Raw genomic sequence first — 17,123 nt, forward strand, 5'->3', positions numbered from 1 at the left:
CTACTGGCAACATGCTACATTAATTTGGTTACCAGCGTTGCCAGATGGTCAGTCAACAGTCAACTCGCTGCTTGTTAACGGTGCGTATGCGCAATGCGCGCTAGAATTCATTAGAAGAAAAGTTTGCTCAATGTGATTTAAGAATATTTTTGCTATGCTAAAGAAGCTTTATAAATTTTTATTAACTTATAAAAATCCAGAAGTTTTTGGGAATATTTTAGTTTCTGAGCATCTTGATGATGTTTCTACTTTTCGCAAAAATGTATTATTGATATTTATTACAAAGCCCAAACCAAATGTAAAAGGAAATTTAAATAATTTAAAAGATGAAAAATGTTCAAACTGTTTAAGGAACCAAGCTATAATAGTTTATAAGCTTATGAACTTAATTTTAATTAATTAATATAAGTAAATTAAAAAATTAGAATATTCAAACTATTTAGAAAACGACCTTTAATAATCTAGAAATTTAAATATGTAATTTTAATTAGTAATAAAAAGGAAACCACCATAATGCTGTCAACTGCTCTGCATATACCATACTCAATCTGGCAACGCTATTTGTGTCCAATTCACATGGCGTATAATGAATACGCTCAAGTCTCAAACATTTTGCAATCAATTTAGATTTACATTTGCAGCAGCAGCAGTGGCAGCGGCAGCCAGTTCGATGTGAATGCAGAGTGCAACCAGTTGAGATGCCGATTTCGGTAACCAAATCAACCGCAGCAGCAGCGGCAGTAGCCGCAGCAGCAGCAACAACAACAACAACAACAGAGATCTGTGCTGCCGGAGAGCAGCAAAGAAAGTCGCAAGTAGCTGCGAGATGTGAGCTGAGCTGAGCTGAGCTGAGCTGCGATCTGAGAGAGTTGAATATTTGTAATTGTCTGGCTGGGACAGTCGGACTTGTTTGTTTGTTTATTGTTGTTGTTGTTGCTGCTGTTGCTTTTTGGGCTTGATTAATAATTAATCGCACTCACACACACACGTGTGTGTATGCATACACATGCAAATCGCTGCTTGCTTTTAATTACTCAACTTAAATGGCGCTTGAGCTTGAGCGACTTAAGCAACTTGATATGTGTGTGCGAGTGTGTGTGAGTGTGTGTGTGTTTCGATCGACTCTCACTACTACGCGCTCAAAACTAAGTAACTAACTAGCTCGCTGCTGCTGCTGTTGCTGCTGCTGCGTCTGTGTGTTTGTGTGTCTGTGTGTCGTCGACTGTGGCTCGACTGTTGCCGCCTGTTTGCCTTGCCCGGCCGCTTTGGACGCTCATTCAGTTTTTTGCGCTCAGCGCTCGTTGTACGGAACCGAAAGATTCGTCGCTTGTCCAAAATAAAAAAAAAATAAATATATAAAAAAAAGATTTACAAGCCAAGGCATTACAACAACAATAATAACAACAACGACAACAACAGCATCAGAAACAACAAGCGTAGCTTGTCATAACTTGATCTAACTCGTTAAAGGCAGGGCTCCAGCACATAAATCTGCATATCTAGCCATCGTCTGTCTAACTATCTATATATATATATACATATATATATATATATATATAAATATATATATATGTATGTATATGTACATATGCTTTAGCAGCACATATTTCTTTTCGGCTTTAATAATTCGCGGTTCTTGCGTGCTGTAAAACATAAGTTGAGGCTGTGCAGCAGCAGCAACAATAACAACAACAACAACAACAACACGCAGCAGTCAGAGCTATCAGAGATAGCAGCTGAGCTCAAGAAAAGTAAACAGCTTCAAGACTCGTAGCGAATACATTCCCGCCCAGCCACGCCTCGTCTTGTCTCGTCTCGTCTCGTCTCGTCTCTCAACTATCTTGGGTCGTCTCCACTTTACTTTAGGCGTTTCGATTGTTCCGCGATTTTTGACGTCGCCAAAAGCCCGATACCGATACCAACCGATACCAATACGATTACCATATAATAGCCATGTGTGCTTGTGAGTGTTAGTGTGTGTACGGCTATAAGCCAATAGCCGAAAAGCCAAAATCATTGGCCAACATGTGAAGTGCAAGTGATTTATTTAATTTACATAAAAATATATATAAAATATGTATGGCTTATAAATAAAAAATCGTTATATATATATATCTAGAGATATAGAGAAGTTGAGAAGTCACATATTAATATATATATATATATATGCATGTGTGTGTATATAAATATAATGTATGCAACGTTTGTGAATTGCCAAAATTGGTTGTTGTTGCATTTGCAGCCAAAGGATTTGTGGATTTTAAAACGTTCTTAAGACGTGCAGCAGGTGCACAAGGTAAGCGAAACAAATCACACATATATATATATATGTATATATATATAAATATATAGTATATTAAATAATACGCATACGACCTGGTGACTGCGCATCAACTTCGAATTTGCCTAAAGCTCTTTCAATAGCATTCAGCTGAGTTAAGTTAAGTTAAAGAAATAATTTATAACCACTTTTTAAATATTTCAATATTCGAGAATTGAAATTTGATCTAGGGAAACCTTTTATACATATGGTTTGTCTGATTTATGATGCCAGTGATTTATGACTTGATTGATTAAGTTACTAAAATTTTGAATAATGTAATTAAACAAGATAGAGTTACCAATATGATTTATGATTGGGTTTTTAAAGATTTCCTGGCTATACTTGAAAACCGAATAATATTTTATTTCATCTTCAAATATATGAATGTGGAATTTATTCAAGATTAACTTTAACCTGATATCGAGATTTCCAAATGTTAAGTTCAAAATGCTCAAGTGGAATGTTTTTATTAAAATATTGAAATTTGTATTAAAAACAAAATTACGATTTGAGTTAATTTAGAATCTTTCTTATACCACCTGTTTTTTTCCCCATTATTTTTAGATTCTGAAGGTAATAAAAGTGCCTTTAGTATATAGAAAAGAATTAAGATTCAGGCATTTGGAATAATTTTGATATAAGCATTTATTTTATAAAGCTTTTAAAAAGAATATGCTAATCATTTCAAAAAGAGATGATCAGTATACAGAAAAATGGTTTTTAGCTATAGAATCAAAGTCATAAAACGCCTGCATATTTATAAAGTCAAATGACGAACTAAATCAAACGGCATTCCGCAATTAACAATTAGCAATTGACACTGGCATTGGTTACTGTTTTTGCTTGGCTTCGGTTGACTTGGGTTGGGTTGGCTTTGGTTGTAGATAATGCTTGGCCCTTAGCCGATATGCTGATCATATATTGCAGTCGTAGACTTGATAATTTATGACGCCATTTGGCTAATTGAATAATTGCATGTGACTGGTTGGCTTTGGGCGTGTTATGGTTATTTATAATCGTTATAGTTATAGTTATCGATTTGCCATCGCCTCGAGGCCGATCAGCATATTGCATAAGCCATAAGCCATAAGCCATATGCCATAAGCCATAAGCCATGCTCCACATTTGTCAATTCACTCGGTGTGAGTCTATTGGCCCTATCGTATTACCCGATATTCACTTTGCACGCCTTTGACATTTATCAACAGCATCCATTAACTGTTTTATTTGATATGTATGACATTTTTGCATACAAAGACTGGAATTATTGTGTGCGATTGTTTGACTGTAACAGAGTCTCTGATTGTTTGCCAAAAATAAAACAGAGATCGCTGCTAATCATAGCTGCTCCGCAGCTGGTTGCTCTTCAGCGAGCACGGCTCGTCGATTTAGAAACTCGTTGGCTTAGGTGTGAAATTGATAGCCACAAATGAAGCGGGGCCCCCAAACCTGATAACAAACTAAGCAGCAACAACAAGTGGCAAGCAGCGGCAGCGGCAGCGACAGCGGCAGCAGCCGCAGCAGCAGCAACGACGAAGGTCTTCCACTTTCTGAAATTCGACAAAAACAAAAAAATATCAAGTAAGAGTGCTCGAGACGAGAGTGGTCAACTTAGAGAATGCCCTGTATGTCAGTTATCTATGTTCTAAGAGAGATATTTTTGATCTGTGTCTGCTGTTCAATTTGGTGGCTCAGAGTGCGAGGTTAGCAAATCTATAAATATCAAAAATTTTGTTAAGGTTATTTGGCTATTTTTAAATTATTATAATTTGCATTTCATAAAAAATGAATTCATTTGTTTCTTGTTTGGGTTAGGCAGCAACTGATATATATTTTGTGACGGTATGTCTCTACAAAAATACACATTTTTATAAAGCTTTAACTCAAAAATATTTGGTTGAGCAGTCTTTGATAATAAATATTGTTGGTAGGTCTATAATTTAATAGAAATTTGTATTTAGTTTTATCTCAAAAATGCTGAAGTCGTTTGAGTCTTGGTCTTTCAAGTCTTACAAATTTACATTCGAAGTTTCAGTTAGAAGTCTAATTTTTAAATTAAATCTACATTCCAAGTTTTAATAGTCTACTTCTCAAATCAAGATCGGCGCTTGCTTACAATTAGACATAAATGTATAATATATATATATATATATATATAAATAGATGTCTGCCTTCATTCATTACTTTTTGATACTTTTTTTCATTTTATTTTATTTTATTGGTTATAGGGTATAGGCGGGTTCGGTGGTTTCTCGCTCTGAATTGTGCATCGAATTGTGTTGATGTGGCTCTGTGGCCAGGCAAATCACAAGGCGATGCTGTTGCTGCCGCTTCTGATAACAACAAGCCAGCAATGCGGCAATAATTTGCTGCTGCAGCTGTAAGTGGCTACTGGTCATCAGCAGCGGCAGCAGAGGCAGCAGCAGCGATGGCAGCAGCAACAGGCTTAGGCCAGGCCAACATTTTATCAAAAGTGGTGGCATTAGCTGCCGCAACAAAACAAACTGGTCACACTGGGCGCACACACACAAACACACTCACACACACACAGTGAGCGGAGAGCAGCTTCCAATAGTTTCACTTATTTTACACACATTTTCTTAACGATAAAAAAATTCCACAAGCAGATGCGGCTCCTGCACTGTGGCAGCAACCAGCTTCGTCTTGGCCTGGTCAACAGCAATCGACAACAACAATTTTTGCTATCACGTTTCCATGCAAAAATTTCAGTGCTACACATAGAAAAACAGTAATAAAAAAAATTGATATTCAAATTTAATATGGGTTTTGCATTTCTACTTATCAGAAATATATTTCTTGAAAATCAAAAATGGAGTAATAAATATGTTTAAGAATTTCTTAATTTTAAGAATTTTCATTCGAAATTTTGATTTAATAAATGATTTATTTCTTTATATATATTTTTTTGCTGAGTGCACTCCGCATGTACTTGAATTCTACGAAAGGCATCTAGGAAAAGGGGTAGCGGGGGTGCTATTTTTTCGGTTGCAGTTTACCGCTCAGGTGTTTGGTCAGATTTTGCTCAATTTAAAGATTTGCAGTCAGTTTTGCGGACTTTGCACTCGACAACTGCCAATTGAAATATTTCCGACTGGCGCCGCTGGGCGACAGCTTAGAGTGTCGAGTAAATTGCTTAACTGTTTTTTTTTTTCAAAAACACAAATGAACTATTATTAAAGCAACGCTTCAAAGTTATCAACTGTCACCATAAATTGGGTCAGTGCTGATAGGATTGGTGCGTAAAGTGTGTTGGGAAACTTGGTTTTTAAGAATTATAGTATAAGAACAACTGATTCACTTGAAGAGTCATCATGTAGAATGTATAAATCATATCACAAACATAGCTATTCAATTATAGCTTTGCTAAAAAAAAATAAAATATACAGATGACAAGCTGATATGATCTCTGAGGGATTGTTGTTAAGCAAAGCTGTGTGGAAATCTTTGTTTTCTAAGGCGCATTGCAAAAAACAAAAAAAGTTGACTGGAATTCTTTGAGAGTGTTATAAATATTTTTTTAGATTAGTTTTGAATATAAATTTAAATTTGTTATTTTGAATTCATTTTCAAAAATATTGGTAACTATTTCTGCATGTAAAGGAAGATTCAAATATTCTTTAAAAGAGATTCTTGTGAAAGAGATTTCTAAAAGTCTTAACTGAAGAGATCTATACAATTAAAAACGAAAAATAGCCCTGAATAATTAGGTGACAAAAATATGGCGGTTTTCTAAAATTCAGTGCAATTTTTGTGTGAGTGCAGCTATTGTGATAAAGAGTTGTAAATATCTATTGATTCGATGAAAAATCTCAGCATAGACGGATATATCAAATTAAAGGTTATATTAGCAATATATAAAAAGTTAATTAATCAACAGAATAATTGTTTTAAGGCCACATAATGATACTTATATACAGTTACTTTTAAATGTGGCTGCTCTAACGGTGCCATTCTTCTTCTTCATCATCCACTTAGCTAATACAATCTCAGATTTCAAACCTCAACCTCAGAGCTGATGCGATGTAGTTGAGCATGCGAATGGCCTTCGACAAATCTCCACTCGCGCCGTCGTTTTCCTGTCGCCTGGTTATCAGTTAAAGCCATATATATATATATATATATATATATATATATACTATACATATATATTCTGTATATAAGTAGTACAAACTACTCTGAACTAAATTCAGCCACAAGAAGAAATGTGACTGCGGCAAGTGTAAAGTCTTGGTTGAGACTGAGAGAGAGAGAGACGAAGGAGGGTGTGTGGGTGTGAGGGGTGAGGGTGTCTAGCATTGGCAACTTTGAGGGTCCATTGTGGAGGCTGCTGTATTCTGATTAAATGTCGCCTTCTTTTGTCTGGAGAGACAGAGAGAGAGAGAGAGAGAGAGAGAGTCACAGATATCGCTTGCTCGCTCGCATTTATTTCAAGTTCGTTATACGAAATCGCTGAAAACAGCTGATTTTGGATACGCTATTGTTGTTGTTGGGGTTGGCGAGCAAACAACAAACACAAAAACAAAACAAGAAAACAACAACAACAACAACAGCAACAACAATGAAGATTTGTGGGCAGCTGTTGGCAATGCGTCGACTTTTATAGTATACTGTGTATAACTGTAAATGTAAATTGTGTCTCCATTTGAAGCTTATCGAAATGAACGCGCGCAAAAATAACGCATAAATAAATAATTAATATGCACACATACACACAATTAGTCTGTGTGTGTCTGTGTTGGCACACACGCCAAGTGATTTGAACTTTGAAGGCAAGACAAGTCGAGTTTGAGTTATGAATTTATCTAAAATCACAGCATGCGGTCGCTATCGTTATTGTTGTTGTTGTCGTTGTTGTTGTTGTTCCCATTTGACAAGTGGTTTGGCCCAAGTGTCAGACATGATAAATCATATAAATAACTTATATGATCAAATATATATAACTGTATATTATATTTACAAATGAAGAAATGGCGCAAGAAAAGCAAACGCCCAGTGACCCAAAACCGCATCAAGTTCAATCTAATATTAAGCATACGCCGTGTTGCACTGCAAACATTTTTCTTCTACTTAATATATAACTAGAAGTTGTGTGACGAGATTTTTGGCAGCTGGCTTTCTAGGCACATGGCAACTGATATTATCTTTTATACAAACATATTATATTATTTGCTAGCAAACAATTTGTCACCTTGAGCCAGAGTTCATTCATCCGCAGTTTATTTTTTTGAATATTTAGCACATCATTTGAGCCATTAAGTGCAGTTTCAAAAATATGTTTGAATTTTGCATTAACTATTCATTTTAATATATACTTTTTCTATGTTATTTTAAAGTTATTCGCAAAGCTTTACCATATATTGAAATTAGTATATTCTATATGCATGACATAATCTGAATAAATATTATATAATATTGATGTTTTTCACCTATATTATTTTCTGCTCAAAACTAGAGAACATCAAATTAGCACAAACCCGAAAGAACCAATCAAAATCATAAATAATAAATTAAATAATCCAAGAAACGCGCTCTTCATTTTACTCGTGTATTGGATTACATGAAATCGACGGCGTTGATTTTGAAAAACACGTTTCAGATCAACTTTGTTGTAAGAAACAGCGTCACAGTTACAATCGCACAACCCTCACAGTCAGTTAGATACGACAGTCTTAACCACTTTCGGTTGGATTGAAAGAGTTGAAGATAGGCTCAGAAAACGAAAAGTAAATTCAAAAACACACGTTTATATATATTTATATGGGTATATATATTTTTTAAAACTCATGGCTAGAAGCGTATTTGTTTTCAATGCAACCACAGAAACTGAAAACTGTTAACTAAAAACTGCATTTTCAAGGAAGCTGCAGCGACAACAGCAATGCAAATAAAACATTAACAGATATGGGCATAAATATGTATAATTAAGCGAGAAAATTTACATGTTTACATATATGACAACAAGAACAACAGCAACAACAAAAATAACGACATAAGTATGTTAAGTATAGTGCGCTTAAGTTTATATATTTATGTGTACATAAGTAAGTTCAAGTATGAAACGGCACTTGAATTTCATTGTTGTAATTATCATAATTACAATGAACGCACAGTTACTCAGCGCGAGCACCCGTTCTCCGTCTCCCTCTCTGTCTCTCTCTTTATAAGTGTGTGTATGTGTGTGTATGTGCTTGACAAGTCAACATCCTTTGGTGCATTCACTCATGCCGGAGAGTGTCCAGTGCTCTAAAACGTTCCATTTTCGATTATGCAAATCGCTTATCAAGCCAACTAACTGTGCTCTAGTTTAGAGTGTTCGAGTTGTAGATACCCTGTACCTAATTTAGTATTCCTTTTCAGTCATTTTAAAGTATTTAAATATTTTACTCATGTTTATATCTATGTATAAAGGTATCACAGCATTTTATGCCCATAGCTCTTATGACCTTTAAGATATCCCGAAAAATCGAAAATTGAAAATCGATATTTTTGATGTGAGTTAGTTTACTGCCTCAAATTACCTATTTTAGCTATTTGAACCATTATTCTCTGAGATCATACATACAGTATATGTGTTAAATCGATTCATTTTTAATGCTGACAAATAATTTGTATGCCTCAAGGAGCAACGTTGCCTTCTAATACAACTTTAAGATACTCTCCTTATCCAGGGTATAAGAAGAAAGTGCCACGCACAGCCTGTGTGTAACTCTGCATATGCCTGTGTGTGTATGTATGTGTGTGTGTGAGTGTGTGTGCGTGTGTGTGAGTGACTAAGTTAGTGACACACGTTGCAGCCAGCGCACAGAGAGCAGTCAGCTGGCTATCACATCAGTTCGGTTTCAGTTCAGACTTCAGTTCACTTCCAATGCAGCAGCAGCAGCCTCACAGTCTCCCGCCGCCGAAGAAGAAGAAACTGCAACTCTCAGCGCCCTGATAAGATGCCGATGCCAGCGTCGCAGTCGACGTCGTTGTTGTCGTTGTAAAAGGTCTTCTTTGTTGCCCAGCGAGAAGAGAGAAAAAAAGCAGCACGAGGTTTGCCGAGGCGGCGCCGATTGCTACAGCAATTTACAATAACAAACAACAACAGCAACAAACACAACAACTACGACTACTATGCATATAACAACAACAGCAACAACAACGAACGTCATCGACAACGGCGACGACTACTCCACAACAGCAGCAGCAGCAGCAACGGCGGCAGCAGCAGCAGCAGCAGCGACGTTGATTGCCCCGGAATGCCGTCAAACAGGTTAAAAATGTAGGTAGAAATTCAATTAAAAATTGGTTATTTATTTATTTAGCTTGCAACGAGTAGCGTTGTCCCTCTCACCCAGCCTCCCTCCATCCCCTCCTCCACAAAATGGACATACCCCAGCCGATCTATAACAACCCCTCTCAGGTCTTTAATCTAACTAATTTAATTAAATTTCATTTATATGTCGCCTGTCAAACGAAAATGAATAAAAATCAAAACTCGAAACTGACGACTGTCAATCAAATTGCCCCAGTGCGAATTTGAAAGTGAAAACTTCCCCCATAGCTTACAGCTCAGCATGTGTCCAGCAACTCGTTGCTAAACTAAAAATATGAATATGAATATGAATATGCATATAATTAAATGAATAGTCGACTCGACATGACTAGTTAAGGTGCATTTAGCAGTCCACATTTCGTTTGCCAAAGAAATTGCAATAAAAACTAATGTGGCAGCAAATTTGCATGGAAATCAATCAAAGCATGCACAAAGTGTAAGTGTAGTCTAACAACTAGCTACCCTGTAATAAATATACACTTATTAAAGTTGTACAAAACAAACGTATTAGAAGATATCCAAAAATATGAAAGAACTCGAGCTTCTAACTATTTTAAAACTAATATTTCTTAACTCTACTTTAAATAGTATATAATTGCGAAAAGCAGAAAACTGAATAATCGTTATAATAGCTTAAGATTTTATAGATATAAAGTATAGTAACGTAAGTAATCTATTTTCCACTGTTTTTATGGAAAGACTAGTCGGGTATCTGAACACCTTGAGTTCAATATTGATTATATATTTATCAATATTACTAAGACACCCTGTAAGCGCTCGATGCAAATGATTAGTTAGATCAGATAAATTCGATTACATTTGCATTTGATTCATGTACATTGTTTTAATGGTGAACCGCAAAAAGTTAATTTTAGCACTGCTATAAATAAATACCTAACAAATGATCAAGCGAACTTGCCTTATACGATATGTTACGATACGATACGTAAGCCCAGATATAGTTACCACCCAACAGATTCAACTGACTGCCCTCAACTAGTTTGCATTTCTCTCTCTCTCTCTCTCTCTCTCTCTCTCTCTCTCTCTCTCTCTCTCTGTCTGATATTTTATTTGATGGATCGTTGCAATTTGTGGCCGTGACATGCGTGATAAAGCTACTAATGCGATCGATATGAAGATCAGCTCGAAAAAAGCTGCTGCTGCTGCTTCTGCTTCGGCGGCTGTTGAGCTATTCAGGTGGAAGCTGTCAGCCAACTTCTGGGTATCTGGGGACTGAACCTCATTCCTGAAATTAAAATATATGAACAAAATAAAAAAATAATCAACTTAATTTCCAATGAAACACACGTGTTTTGCTTATTTGCATAAGTGAGCTAATATTATGGGGCAGGTGAAAGATAATTTGGCTTTCCAGGAAGCGGTCAGCAGTCGGCTGCCCGATCAGCCGTTCCGTTCGATATATATATATATATATATATGTATATTGCAAATATACGTATTATGGCCTTGAACAAAAGAGATCTGTGGCTATGAAATGATTGGCATACCTTAAAAAATAGTCTGCTTTTCTTAAGCTATGCAAATTTACGAGTGTTTGTTCACCGTGGGGATTTTTCCCCCCAATAAAATTCTTGTTAAATATGTGGAACAGTCTATTTCAATGAGCGATGATGACAAGCACTTTTTTCGAATTTTCGTGGGGCAGCACTTTTCACCAACCTGGAAATGGAAAATGGTGAAATCAAAGTGGTGCCAAAATGCTGAACTGCTGACTGAAGAGAGGTGTAAAACATCGGGATCATTATTTGGTTTGCTGAGAGATACAATATGTAGGCTGAAGTACTTTGAAAACATTCCAATAAATATGTCGAATGATCATTTAAACAATGCATAAGGCATAAAACTGTCCGATTTATTGCATATCGCTGACTATATTTTTTTTGATGATGAAATTCAGTGAGAAGTTGCGAAATTGTATTTTCTGTATCTAAATTCCATTTGCGAATATTAAGTTGTTGTTTATGTTAATACACAATTGGCAAAGTAATTGGCTATAAAGATTGCTAGCCAGTTGAATAAGTGTGGTTGCCAAAATTAAATCTAAGCAGTTTCTAAACTCAAATGTATTATATAAATCTGAGTTCTAAAAATGTTTAGCAATAATAATAAACAAGAAAAAAATGATGTGCCTGCATAACAGCTTCAATCGACATGCGAAATTTGTACAAGAGCTTATTATAGACATTTCATGAGGCACATCATCGAAATGCCCCTAAACTTAACACATTTTGAAGGTTCTTGAGGTTAGGTAAATGAACTTGTTGCCTGCCAAATAAATAGGCCTGAATCGAAACATGTTGCCTTGAAATCATTTTCATGCAACTCTCGTGTGTAAATAATTAAACCATAATAGTCCATTTAGAGCCACACACACACAGAAAAGTGCGCCACGACTTTAAATGGCCCACCAGCAAACACAGAAACCAAATAAAAATCCATCATATAAACAAGCTGAGAAAAACGCAAACTTTTCAAATCAAAAAAAAAAATTTTAAAAATACATTTTCATAAATATCGAAATGTAACAAAACAAATACGTGGCAAGTGTCTTGCTCAATATGAAAAGTTATGGTAAACAATTCGCACAGTGTATGGCAAAATGGAAAAATCATTTATGGACTGGCCTTTTTCTCTCTCAGTAGCTGGCTATTAAGAACATATGGATGGCCAAATATAAATTATAATAATTGAAATATGTACTTTGAAAAGTTAATTGCGCTATGCGAAACGCGCTTGTTGATCCTAATCGAAAAACATCAATTCAGGGGCACAGCGCGAAACGTGGCGTTGTCGGTGGCGGTGGGGCACCACATAAATTCGCACCTCCAACCCAGATACACATCGATCTCGAGCTACACATATATATATATATATATATATATATATTTATATATATATATAAATATGTTATAGTTGCTGCTTTCCCGGTCGGCAAGGCGCGCATATGTATGCAATATGTTTTGCTCGGCACTTTTTGGTCAAGGTTAAGCACACATTGAGTATGAGAACGAGCACACAAATGAGACAGAGTGAGAGAGAGATAGAGAGAGAGGGAGGGAGGACAAGAGAGATAGAGCGAGACAGCCTGTGTTGTAGATCATTTAATTTCCATGAACGCATTTTCAGCGCGGCAACAAATCACAAAAAAAAAAGTTCACTTCTCGCTGCTTAAATATTTCGACAGCCACAGCGATTTCGCAGTCACGTTTACAGGTGGCTGCCTGACAGCCAGGCGGCGTTGCAACGACCTCGCTAGCAAACTTGCAACATCATCATTATCCGTCACACAAACACAATCACACATATACATATGTGTCCAGCTGGGCGTCGGCGTCGGCACAGTGGTCAAGGTTAAGCAAACGAGATACAGATACAGATACAGTGTATCTATAGCTGTGTATATGTATCTGTGTATCTGTTTGTGCATTTGTATCTACTACTGCTGCTGCTGCTGCTGCTGCTGCACCGCAGGACGTCATCAACTGGCAAACGATCGACAGGCGTGCGCAATTTTAACGATTTCGACAAAATTATTTTGCTTTCTGCGTGGCTCATTAATTCGTTTCGATTAAAAATTGTTGTTCTTCTTTTTTTGCTCGTTTTTGCATCATCTGCAGCCGCGGCTTGTTGTGCATAAAAATCACAGCAAGAGATCAGCGCCAATATTCCCATATATACAACCATACTTTTATATAGATTTCTATATATATATATATTATATAAATGGTACTTTTTTCTTTTTTTTTTTGGTTGCTTGGCATTTTTGTCTAGCGGTAAAAAAACAAGTTGCTGTTGATTCGAGTACCTCTGAAAATTTTATGGCTACTCTTTCGGGGGCCAGTTGGCGATTCGTTTCGTTTCATTTCGATTCGATTTGTTTTGTTTATGTTTCAAGCACTATGTGCAATTCTTTGGCAGTTCATTTGTTTATTATAATGCTGCCACAGACTTCCCTGTATGCCACTTGTTTGGCTGCTGTTACTGTTTCTACTTATGTTTTTTTTTATCTTTTGTTGTTTGCCGTTTTGGTTGTAAACACACAGTTGTGTGTACATATTCTTTTTTTTCTTTTTTTTTGCAACTTAATATGGCAAATAAATTGCATTTTACTGTGATAGCTTGTTTTAAATACCCTACTGCAATGCATTAAATCATAAGTGTGAATTATACACTTGCTGTCCGGAAAGTCTATTAAATTTTTGATGAGGTCGATGTGCTGTGTGAGATTGTCCATAATCAAGATGTTTTAAACATTACACAGATGTTTGTTTTTTTTTTTTATGGATATGTGTAAGCAGCTAAAAATATACTTTGCTCCAGACAGTAGGGTATTTAATAATCGACACATCATATATTTATGTTATTGCTTGTTCGTTTTTAAAGGTATTTTTTGTGTTTGTTTGCGATTTTGTTTTTTGTGTGTGGGTGTGATATTTAAACAATATTTGGCAATGTAAATAGCACACGCCTCTAAGCAAACTAAGTAAAGCCTCACGTAGTCATTGCAAAAATTTACCGATTATATTTGTTGTTTGTATGTCGATTTTATTTTATTTGAAGTGAGGAAATTAATTTCACACTATATCTATCGAGTATGCAAAATAGGTTTGTGAATTTTTGTGGTGGGTGGCTTTTGGTATGTTTGGTTGGAAACGTGGCCAATACATTGATATAATCAATAATGCCTATTCTTAGAATACAAACTAAACAAATACGTTGCCTACGTGTCTATTAGCCCAAAATATGAATTTTCCAGATTTTTAGTGGGATCATTTCACTAGAAGTCGTAGTCTTAATTAATAGTTTGTTTTCATCAATTAATATTCACTGGAAATGAATTTAATTGGAAGATTATTCAAATTATGTTTATTAGATAATTAATTGAAGTGTTGAATGAGAAATGGATAAATAAGTGCTGAGAAGAGCCTTATCTTAATTATGAAAACAAGATGAGCAAATAATATTTATGATATTCAATCAAGTATTTAAATCATATTCAAAGCTCTTCTGTCTGTCATCTTCAACTGAATCCTGACGAAGTCTGACTGGCTGGCTGACACAACAAGACTTGTTTTCAATAGGAAAAGAAAGTCAGAGCCACTTACTTAGATACACACTTAATGACGAGCGAATGGCATAACAAATATCACGCATACGCCGCGTTTGACACAACTGTGAAACTGCTGCTTTCATGACAAACACGCAACCCCAAATGCATTTAAGAGCTCATTACCAATGCTAATTGATGGCAATATTGCGGGTAAGGGGGATGCGCAGCCTCCAAAACTTGAGCTGACATTTCAACGCAATGCAGTTCACATAAATGTTGGTTTTTCGTTTTTTTCTTGTTTTTTTTTTTTGCCTGCTAATCGCGTCGCAGCTCGATTCAATGTTTGTTATTTTCCAAGTGCCCACACGCTAGCCGGTCCGGCTCTGCTAGCATCTTACATCTTACATAAATTATTAACAGCTAAAAGCAAATAAATAAACAAACATTGAGTAGCTGCAGCAGCAGCAGCAACAGCAGCCGGCGCATTGTGGCCAGGTTGGGGAGAAGTGCGGGCTTCTTCATTACTTTGCCCCATCGTTGATCATCGCCAACGCTAAAGCTGTCATCATTCATAACCGTTGGACTGCTTTGGAGCAAAGTTCGAGCTGGCCCTGGCATTGGCCAGAACTTGCGGCCCCAAAACAATTAATTTAGCCTGCCTCCCCACTCCACTCGACACCACCCCACGCCATCCATATATGCATTACCAACTACTTAACAGCAAATCACTAAACATGTTCAAATATTTTGCCTACAGCTTCAGTAGCTGTTGCTGCTGCTGTTTCTGCTGCTGTTGATGTTGTTGTTTGTCAGCGACATTTGCCAAGCGGCAAAACTAAAAAGACATACAACACCAAAAGCCTTGACAAAAGAAATGAACTGTTTTAAAGTGCTCCCATAGCAGCATCCACAACAACAGCAACAACAGCAACATCAACAACAACAACAACAATAGCCAGAGTCAGCGGAAAACTACAAAACCCAAATTGAAAAATCATCAACCTCGTCAGCCTTCTAGCTGCTGACTGCTGCCTTCTGTCTTCTGGCTTCTGGCTGGTCAATATTTGGCTAAGAAATTTTTCACATTACCAGCAAGGCGAGAGGAGCTGAGCGTCTTGTTGAATATACCCTCTCTCTCAGCGCAGTGCGTACCGAGGGTATAAGACCTTCCTTACTAACTATGGAACGCTCTGACTGAATCGAAGGACAGATAAATTGTAGAAGTAAAGATATTAAAGTAAATGCAAACGCTTTGTTTACTCATTGAGACAATGTCTATTTGAATACTTTAGCTCTAAAGTACTTAAATGAATGTTACTAAATAAAACTAACAGAATAATAAATTAGGAGCAAAATTGTTTGCATACAGGTTGGTTTGTAGCCAAAATATCACTTTATATTTTATGTATTAAATATTTTATATATTTTTTGTTGTCATAGATTTTTTAATAGAAGCTTGGCTGGGTTTGTTAAATGAAATAGTTAAATATATTTTATGTGATTGCTTTTTAATTGGCGACTAAAATATGTTTACATATCTGAGCAAAAATAATAAAACGTTGAAACTTAAAATAATTTCAATAGGTTTCTGTTTATATTTTAAATTTAATATCTTTTTATTTGGTCTGCTTTATGATTCCAAACCCCCCCACTTTGTAAGGAAATTAACTTTAGCAAGAGTGTCTGCTCTTCGGTGCAGCAAAAAAAATTGGTGTCTCTTGTTAGGCTGTGCCGTGGAGTGTCTCGCATGTTGAGTGAAATGTTAGCAACATATATACTACAAACACACACACACACACATACACTCACACACACACACACCCGAAGGAAGATGCGTTGTACCCAAGCATTGTTTGCATAGCAGTGAGCTCAACTCCGTTTGCCCCGATCTTGGACAGCCTCTGGTCAACGTTTTGTTTGATGTCGGCCTCGTTAAGAGCCAACGAAGCCAACGAGTTGTGGCCATGTTCCATGCTGTTGTTGTTGTGGTTGTTGTTGTTGTAGTTGTTGCCTGCGTTGTTTGCTCATGAACAGTTGAACGTTGTCGTTGTTATCGTTGTTGTTATTGTTGTTGTTGTTGGTGTAGTTGCTTTAGCCGCTTACTTTGCATTAAGTTATTTTCATTTTCAATAGGCCATGGCTAGCTCGAGGGATACGACAAGGGCGGCTCCTGGTGCTGCTGCTGCTGCTGTTGCTTCTGGTGCTGCTGCTGCTGCTGCTGGTCTATACTCGTAACTCCTGGGTGGAGTGTTTTTCTTTCGACTTCGGAGTCGAGTGCTCTCCAAACTGTTGAACTTCACTTGTTTTCTCCAGCTATTAAGCCACTTGAGCTGAGCGGTCTCTACTCCATCATTTCTCATTGTGGATACAGCTCAACATGGCATATATTTATT

The 17,123-nt window shown here is 36.5% G+C and overlaps 1 protein-coding gene across 1 annotated transcript in view; it reads left to right on the plus strand.

The window, feature by feature from the left end:
- The first annotated feature begins 2,119 nt into the window (after nt 1-2,119).
- The window catches only part of LOC6561971 (protein decapentaplegic), a 41,777-nt gene continuing 26,773 nt past the window's right edge, over nt 2,120-17,123 (plus strand). Inside the window, exon 1 of the mRNA XM_001988998.3 lies at nt 2,120-2,296. Coding sequence (XP_001989034.2) covers nt 2,167-2,296 — 130 coding nt within the window. The 5' untranslated portion in view covers nt 2,120-2,166. The remainder of the gene's footprint in view (nt 2,297-17,123) is intronic.

This window comes from Drosophila grimshawi, unplaced genomic scaffold (genome assembly GCF_018153295.1).
Source record: "Drosophila grimshawi isolate 15287-2541.00 unplaced genomic scaffold, ASM1815329v1 contig_1377, whole genome shotgun sequence".
In the NCBI taxonomy this organism is placed as follows: Eukaryota; Metazoa; Arthropoda; class Insecta; order Diptera; family Drosophilidae; genus Drosophila; species Drosophila grimshawi.